The following is a 9781-nucleotide window of genomic DNA, read 5'->3' on the forward strand; positions in this document are numbered from 1 at the left end:
CTCTTCTTCTTGTTCTCTCCCTGCGGTGCTGTTGGTAGCCAACAAACAAAGCTTCCTTCTCGTTCTCTCCCTCAGCTCAGCTGGCAGGTAGCAAACAAAGCTCGGGGGTGGGGGGGGGGGGGGGGGGGGGGTTGGGGGTCCTTGTGTCATATAACATTTCCTACCCCTCGAGACGACAGGCAATATCACAGGACACAAAACAGATTGATGGAAAATGAAAGACAGTCCATGTGTATGATAACAACATTCCTACCCCTTGAGATGACACACTTTCAATCCTGTCTGCGCTGTTTCACACAACTTTCTACAGCCTCTGGCAGAAAATCTCTGAGCGAACAAGTTCCTCAGGCTATAACCAACTGTCTTACCTTTTACCACAGACAGATGTGCTTTTGCTTTGTTTCTTCACAGTGAACGTGGTTAGTATAACAATGACCAATGCAGGTAGTCAAACAATATATTTATTTTACCTGACTATGGTTTAGGTGCTCAAAAAACCCTGCTGGTGCACATACATTATTTATTTCTGCTCTTTGAAATAGGGGAAGCTGTGATAATTTTTTATGTTCAATTATTAAATAAATATTAAGGTACACCCATATTGTTCTTTGACGGCTAAACCAGTTGAGACCAAACCACAGTCTGTATACACTATATTGCAAAAAGTATTGGGTCACCTGTCTTGACTCACATATGAACTTCAGTCACATCCCATTCTTAATCCACAGGGTTTAATATGATGTCGGACCATTCTTTGCAGCAATAACAGCTTCAACTCTTCTGCGAAGGCTTTAATTGTTGAACAAACAAACAAAAAACGAAGTTGCGCACTTTCTAGCATACACTAGTTGGAATACTGTAGTAATGTAAACGCAGAAGCAATTGACCATTTTTTCTGTGATAATCTGTGACGGAGTCTTAGAGCAGTCGCCTCTTGTTTAGTTGTCCTGTTGTTTATGTTAACAGTTGTCTTGTTGTTTATGTTTACAGTTGTCCTGTTGTTTATTCTGACTGTTGTCCTGTTGTTTAAGTTGACAATTGTCCTGTTGTTTATGTTGACAGTTGTCCTGTTGTTTATGTTTCCAGTTGTCCTGTTGTTTAAGTTGACAGTTGTCCTGTTGTTTATGTTGACAGTTGTCCTGTTGTTTTTGTTTATGTTGACAGTTGTCCTGGTGGTTGTGTTTGGGATCTGCTGGGCTCCATTCCACACTGACCGGCTCATGTGGAGCTTCATCGAGCACTGGACGAGCGACCAGCTGAACATCTTCCAGTACGTGCACGTCATCTCCGGCGTCTTCTTCTACCTCAGCTCGGCCATCAACCCCGTCCTGTACAACCTCATGTCCAGCCGCTTCCGCGAGATGTTCAAGGAGGTGGTGTGCCAGCGGCAGCGCTCCCAGCGGCCCGTGCCCGGCAGGAAGCAGTCGCTCAGCATGACCCGGCTCACCTTGCGGAGCACCCTCAGTGACGGCCCACAGTGCAACACCATCGCCATCGCCAGGGTAGAAAACACCGTCGCCATCGCCAGGGTAGAAAACACCAATGCCCTCGCCAGGGTAGAAAACAACAATGAATCCACCTTTACCTAATCAGGCACTGGCCAGTGCAACAACAATACCCTCACACCATTGCCCAGAGCACTCAAACTCAACTCTCGGGCACTATGCTGGCTACCATCGTCAGAAAACTCTACAGTGTAGCCCTATGGGGCAAATATGCTATGTTGCTATGCTATTTTTTGTTTTGTTTTGTCTTGTTTTTACTTTCACCATTACCAGCCATATGTAAAATTTAATTACGGAAATATTCCAGTAACTTCTGTATCTTGAATGAGGTCTGGTGTTACACAGGCTAGGCATTTTACAGGCCCATTTAAGATACAGAATTTACTGGAGCATTTCCGTAATTTTACGGAACCAGACATGTTTCTCGTATTTGAGGCATGGTTTAAGAATGCCGTTTATTGGGCACTATGAATGTCTATCAAATACGTCTGTAGGTAGCTCATGAGATGTAGAACATTTTACCTATACTTCAAAATAACATTTGATAAACAAGCCTTATATTTTTCAGTAGTGATAGGTGTGTAGATTTGAACAAAAGCTGGTTTGGTTCTTAACCAAATTACAAGCTTCGGTGTGTCGGTTAGACGTTGTCATTGCCTTGCTGTGAACTTGGCTGACTTCAAACTTCATTCATATCTAAAGCAGCATTAAAACTTTGTTGACAGCATGGTACAATTCACGATGGTATTAGTATATTTGTCTTACGATATTTGTTATAATACCGGTAAGTCGAAGTGAGAAAATTGACATTTATCTGAGACAATATTAACCCTTGTAAGGTGTTCGGGTTTGTGGGACCGTTTTTAATGTTTGCGAAAATAAAATAAAAAATATGCTATTTATTATTTCTTCTAACTCAAACTCATTGGCCTTGGCTTATTTTCTGAAAAGAACATAAACAATAGTTTATTTTCAATGACTGCACAAGATATCCGGTTTATTTTCTATACCAGCTAGCAGCTACTGTATGCAGCTAACCTGGGAGTCCTTTTGTAAAGGGAAAGCATGCATTGTTAGACCGAATCATATGTACTCTGTTATTTAGTACACGACCACATGGGCAAATCTGTTTCATGTCCACTCTGGCATAAGAGTTCAGTTTTCCCCACATTCATTTTAAATCCAAATACTTTAGAAAATTGCTCTATAATACTCAAAACATGTGTGATTGATGTTTCGACTTTAGCTAGATATAACATCAGATCATCTGCATACAAGTTAAGTTTAAAGCACTCTCCACCTATACATATGCCAGTTGTCGAATCTTCTGAGCCAATGCTTCAATGGCTAGTGCAGAGTGGACATCCTTGTCATGTTCTGTGAATGGCCTCATATATAAATTGTTCATTTTAAACTTAAAGAGAAACTATGCAGGATTGGCGATTTCATCTCAGTTTTCTTCTGTTAAAAACAGAACCGAAACCGGAGATGAAATCGCCAATCCTGCATATTTTCTCTTTAAAGCAAATGAAGCAAAAAAAAACTTGCATAGTTCACCTTTAAATTGCACAATCTGCTAAATCTCATGAACATGAACTTGAAACATATAACCTGTCTTTGCCATGAAACATATTGCTGTGCAAAGCAGGGATGGGTATTTTTACCCCATTGCTAATGGAATCCAATGTAACAGATTTAGAATAAATTATAATAACAAAGATTTTTCTTCATTTATTGGAAAAAAAGAAAAAGCTATTTTTGTCTTTATCACATGCATTTAATCATCAACAATCATCATTGATGATATAAAGAAATCATGAGCAAATCATTTGATGATCAGTAAAATCATTTGGCTTCATGTTAACAGTGCTGAAGCTGATGACTAGCCTACATACATTTTTCAGAATCCTAAAATGCTAGTCTCAGACACACTAGTCAGTATTATTTATTTTATTGATAATTATTATTCTGGCCTGAATTTAATTATTTTATATCCGTGTGGTACATCAGGATCAAGAGAATATCATTCAGGTCGACTCCAGAGCACTCTATTGTACGACAAGATTTTTAAGTGCCCATCATCTGTCAGTACGAGCTTAACCCCTGATGTAGCCATGCCTGCAGTATTGCTCATCCATACTGCCTTAAAATACTGGTCGTAGATGACCAAATTAGCATTCGGCTCCATCGTAATATATTCACCTCCTTTTGCTGTACCAGTTTGCCAAACTTGTGCTGTGGCTGCTAAAACAAAGTTTCCATCTTCCTGTAATGAAATGGCAGAGGTCAGGGATGCCTTATTTCATCTCTACGTCAGGAGCTTTATAGTTAATCATCACAAACTGTACCTCAAATCTAGCAGTGTACATGTTGTTGTCTGATCTCAGAAATTGTCCTGGTGCCAGTTGGCTGCCTGCTGGAAGTGTGTTAGTCCCACTCATCTCCTGGGGAAAATATATCAGAGATCCAGATTTTTTTTTACAAAAGACTAAAATATTCTGAAAAAAACCCCACAAATACTGTATGCCACGAAGGGCATGTTTACACTTCTTTTTTCAAAATGACATGGTCATCACGAGTAATAAACTAGAAAAGCACTCTCAGAGTGCAGACCTCCGCCAAGCGAAAGTATAACCGCCTCCTGGATCCAGATGGTATTATGGATCACTCCCAAAATGTAATGGTTTCTTCCTTGGGTCATTTCAGACATTTCCTAAAAATTTCAGCGAAATCCATCCATAACCTTTTGAGTTATCTTGCAAGCAAACAACCAAACAAACAGACAGACAGACAAACAAACCCAGATGAAAACATAACCTCCTTGGTGGAGGTAAAAATGGCTGTTTACACAGTACATATATCCCAGTTGTAGGCTATAGGCCTAGCTAAAACATAGCACATGGGAGCTCACACACATGCCCCCAGAGTGTAGCGCTGCAGCTGCCTGGTTGCTACGTTAAACCGTTTTTTCTTTTCTTTTTTTTTATCGACTATACTCGGTGACCTCAAAGTTTTCTCTATACACAGAGCTTCATGCTGAATCCACAAATAATAACCGACAACACACATTGGCTGGGTTTCCCAGATTCGTTAAGAAGCTCTTAAGTGCTAAGAACTTCTTAGGAGCGTTCTTAGAATGTTCTTAGCACTTAAGAGCTTCTTAACGAATCTGGGAATCCCGGCCATTGAGAGTCTAGGGTATAACTAGGAACTTAATTAGAACTGGAAACAAGTTGGCACTGGACAAGGTGGGAAACTAAGATGGCAAAACTAAATAAAAAATGCTGGGGAGGGTGAACGGATTGGATCTGCATATGTAGGTTGGGCAGGAAGCTGGACTGGAGCCAGAACGGAGGGCTGGGATAGTGTGGGTGTGTTTACCCCCCCCCCCCCCCCCCCCCCCTCTCTGATGAGCATCTCCAGATGCTCTAGAACTTGGACCAGGGGGACGACCTCGGGTTCGTGGAGCGGGATGGTCAGGGCGTCTTCGGTGGAACTCCGCTTTGAGCATGGGGTCCAAAATATCCTCGTCTGCAACCCAAGATTGCTCCTTGGGACCATACCCTTCACAATCAACGAGATATTGGAGTCATCTGGTCGTCTCTGTCTTGAATTCAAAAGCACTCTCACAGCATATGCCGGCTCCCCATCAACGTCAAGGACCGGAGGTGGAGTGTCCACAGGCTCTGCCTCCTGCAGTGAACTTGGAACTACTGGCCTGAGGAGGGAGACATGAAATGAAGGTGAGACCTTGAAATGAGGAGGTCATTGCAAGAGGAATGTTACCCTGTTCATCTGTTTCAGGATCTTGAAAGGTCCAATGAAGCGTGGTGGTCCACGCTTCTTCCATTGCTGGCGGAGATTGATGTTTCTTGTGGACAAACACACCCTCCGGCCCGATAGGTAAGTTTGGGCCTTTTGGCGGTGACGGCCAGCAGCTCTCTTGTGTCTCTTTACTGCCCTCTGCAAGTGAACGTTAGAGGAAAAGCAGACACTCAAGAATACCTGCTACTAGAATACCTTTCCTCTGCTGGTACTTCTGCATTACATGGGTGTCAGGGGAAGAGTGGTGGTTGAAACCCCAAAAAACACTGAAAAGGTGTAAGGCCGGAAGAAGAATGTTTTGGCCCAGGGAGGAAATCTCCACAAGAGACCCTCGTTGGTGGAACGCACTACCTGTTCCTGCTAGAGTAGGGACATCCCTCGCCATCTTCAAAAAATGTCTGAAAACCCAGCTCTTCAGAGAACATCTCCTCTCATAGCACTACTACAGACAAATTGCACTCATTGATGCACTTATTACACTCGTTGATGCACTTATTGTGGTTTTTAATTTTAAGTGTTCTTAAAAGCTTAAATGTGTTTACCTTGTTGTAAGTCGTTTTGGTTAAAAAAGTGTCAGCCAAATGAAATGTAATGTAATGTAATGTAGCAAGAGTTACTGATATATGCTGAATAGTTCAGTTATGAAATCACTGTAGGCTCTACTCACCACAGCAGACTGTTGTGGCCCTTTGGGTTGAGGACGGCGGTTACAGGTAGCTCTGAGGTGGCCATACGCCCCACAGTGCAGACATAAACCATTACGCCACCGGCGCGCTTTCTCCTCCATGGTCAGGTGTGTGAGGCCTACTTTCATTGGCTCCTGGGCTTGCTGGGCCTGAAGGGGTACACTGTTGACGCACGGCCGGATCCTACGTATTCCTCTTGTTCTTAGGAGATTGTCCAGACGTATAGCCAACGACATTAGCTGGTCCAGGGTCAAGTTGTCATCCCGGCAGGCTAGCTCCGACTGTATATCAGGTTTCAGGCCACGTCGGTAGACGGTGAGCAGAGATTGGTCATTCCAACCACTTCTGGCTGCAATGGTCCGGAAAGCCAGCGAATAGTCAGCGACTGTACGGTCACCCTGTTCAAGTTTCAGCAGCTGCTCCCCGACCTCCAGGCCCTCTGCTGGATGCTGGAACACTGCTTTGAAGAGTGCATTGAAGCTGGTAAAATCTGCCATGTTGTCTCCTCCTTGCTCCCATACTGCAGTAGCCCACTCTAACGCTCTTCCGGTAAGAAGGGAAATGACAAGAGCTATCTTGGATTCTTCAGACTGGAAGTGTGCAGGATCTCGAGCCATGTACAGTGCGCATTGCAGCATGAAGCCTCGACAGGTGTCTGGGTTTCCATCATACTTCTCCGGTTTCACCCCTCGTTGGGGTGCTGGCTGAGGAGGTGGTGGTGGTGGTCGAGCAACCAATTCCTGGATGGTTGCAGACATGAGGGTAATTTGCTCTTGCTGTTGACCCAGTAGCTGGCCTAGCTGGGTTAGGGCTTCACGAAGTCTTGTTGCCTCGGCTACATCCATATCACGATCGGTTATTCTATCACAAACCAAGACTTGGTTTTGGGGATGCAGATGGGGTGTCTCAACACTCATCCCAAGCTTTTGAAACACTACTGCTTCGAAATAGTGCTCCGGAGCCTAGTTTGACATGAGGCCGTCACGTGACCTATGGAAAAGAAACTTTGTTACCTCACTGACACTTCATGCTGGTTTCAAAACACAGCACGCACTGTGGTCTATCTAGTTAGTGCATTAAATGATTATAACAATGTCTCATTGTCTATAACATTGTACAGTATGTGCATGTGTATTGTTGTTCATTAAATAATAATAATGAAACCATGATGATGACCATGTTGTTTGAGCGTTGTTTTATTTAAAACATCTGGATAACGCTGGTTGTGTAGGATTTTTTATTGACCACCATATGGCGTTGTGGAGTAGAGTGTGAAAAGCTTCAAAGCATCAAACCAGTTTGGCTGTAAGCGTCACTGCTTCCAAAGCCTCGCTCGGCACATCCCTAGGATACAGACGCTCAAAGTGTTGTTTTACTTGAATAAATAAAAAAATCACAGTAAGCAAACTGAACAAAGAGTTGTCTCTTCTCTATACACAGAGCCAGAGCCATAGAGAGAGAGAGAGAGTTGTGACACGCTTTGATGTCGCCGCCACGCGATCAAAAGTTCCAAAAAACCTGCGCTGAATGGCTGAATTGCAGGAATTACTTCTAGATGCTGGAAGGTGTAATCAATTAACTCATTAACTACTGACCAAGAGATTGGCTGTAAACAGTTCCAAAAGTCCCATAACGAGAAAATAGCCTGGAAAAAGCGCTGCCATTTTTTCCTATGGAGGTCCATGGGAGTGTCGCCACTCTGTTTTATCTAGAGCTTCACGCTGACTCCACAAGTAATAACCGACAACACACACTGAGGGTGCCTCTCATTTGTCTTTTATACATCCTCCCTTCCTTCCTCGGTCCTCGTTCTCACTGATAAAGAATGATGGGGCGGCAACAATGGGATAGTCTACATGTGACACCGAACTAGGCTACAATAACTACTCTAAAATACATTCAAGGTATAGTTGAGTGACCATACCAAATGTTAAAAACAACAACAACACACGTTTTACAGAAACATGCTGTGTAATCAGAAAGACATACTCACGTCTGAATAGGTGATTGGTGATGTCAGACTGGTAAGATGCACAGAGACTGTGTGTGTAGTCAGATGGATGAGGGTGACTGAGGATTCCTGGTTTAATAGACAACACTGAGAGGGGCGGGGAATTCTACAGTAACATGCAGAGCACACCCATGTAGTAAGAAAGTAGTTTCTGCCTACCTCATAAGATAAGATAAAATAAGATAAGACTAGTGCAGTGTCCATTTAGACATGCTACTGAATGTATGTTTAGTCATTGAATAATTTGATGATGGAGGAGACAAATTATTTTGTGGAATGGTGTACCTGATATTTCCAACGATATGACTCAAAAACAGTATCTGGAAGCCTACAAGTGACATCACGTTGTGACTCGTTGTCTAGCTGATCAAAAGGACATACTGTAGGATAAGCCTATGGGGCAATTGTAATCGGCCTCACAGAGGAAACAGGAGGCTACTTATTAAACAATTAGGCTTTTTAGTAACATGAACATTACAGGCCATTAGACAGAAATCAAACTACTGAATATTATGCTGTCCGTTATGTGTACATTTAAATTAGGAATAGATAGGCCAATCATGTTTTGTTTTTTTGCCGTTGTTCTTGGAAACTTACATGTGAATAGCTGAATTGTTAGTTGTAAAAAAATGTGGCACGTTTTGAGGAGCTCATACTTGATTGGAATTCACTTTTCCTACACATTGTCACATTTGCAATAATATGTTTAGTTGACTTTGTTGAATTTGTGAGTGAAATTGTGAGTTTATATAGCCGAATTTATGGTCTGTTAAAAGAATAAATAATCCAGAGTTTGTCCAGTTGGGTTGGTTGGATTGTCGTTACAGCACTTTGTGTTTTGAAAAGTAACCTACAGTACATTTTTCTTTTCTCTCTCTCTCCTGGAGTCAATTACACAAAGCCTTTTCCTCTGTTAGGAGTGGAGTATTTGATTTTCCGATTTGCTTTTTTTTCCTGAGCTTGTGAATTTTTGGATACATCTCCATTGTTGGCGCAGTCATGGGGTTGCCTACATGGTCTCAGCAGTTGTCCCGGGGCACAACCAGGTTGCAGCCTATTCCAGGTTAGGATTTCCTGTGCCTGTGTGTGTGTGTGTGTGTGTGTGTGTGTGCTGAGGTGTTCCTGTTCCAGTAGGCCTATCACATGTCCCTGCAGTCACATCCGTTAAAATCCACAGAGGGGAGAAGGTGGGCGCAGAGACCACAGATCAGAAGGATTGCAGAAGAATGGCTATGAGCTCAATCACATGATCGGATGATGAAGTGACCAATTAGCCTATATCAGATGTTTAGGAGTGAAATGTGTGTGTGTGTGTGTGTGTGTGTGCGTGTGAGTGTGTGTTTGTGTAGGGGTGCCGCCGACACAAAAATCTCAACGGTGACTTTCTTGGAAGCATTGTTGAGAAACCATCAGTTGACCTTTAAACTGTAGGCCTACTCACATCTCCCGTCCACTTGAATAGGCTCACTATGAAATGACATTTTAAAGTCAAACTAGAAGACCCTCTGTCTAGGAAAGATAAACTTGAGGACTGAACATTTTTAAATGAGAAACATTGGAGATCAGCTAAACCAGCTAGTCCAATTCTGAGCTATGGCCATAAACGTCAATAGACTTCAGTCGCTGCCTCTGCTCTGCATAAAGGGGGATTTTTTTACCTCTCCTTGTGCGATTCGGGTTCCCGGATGTGGCTCCTGCTGAAATACAGTATCTTGCTCCGCTATTCATAATCTTTGATATACTGTAGCTCTTCG

General features: G+C 42.8%; 1 protein-coding gene across 1 annotated transcript in view; it reads left to right on the forward strand.

The window, feature by feature from the left end:
- Nucleotides 1–1589, forward strand: part of LOC134102360 (neuromedin-U receptor 1-like) — a gene marked incomplete at its 5' end in the record, with an annotated part of 7272 nt that extends 5683 nt beyond the window's left edge. Inside the window, one exon of the mRNA XM_062556444.1 lies at nt 1165–1589. Coding sequence (XP_062412428.1) covers nt 1165–1589 — 425 coding nt within the window. The remainder of the gene's footprint in view (nt 1–1164) is intronic.
- Nucleotides 1590–9781: the final 8192 nt, after the last annotated feature.

The sequence above is a fragment of the Sardina pilchardus genome, chromosome 15 (genome assembly GCF_963854185.1).
Source record: "Sardina pilchardus chromosome 15, fSarPil1.1, whole genome shotgun sequence".
Taxonomy (NCBI): domain Eukaryota; kingdom Metazoa; phylum Chordata; class Actinopteri; order Clupeiformes; family Clupeidae; genus Sardina; species Sardina pilchardus.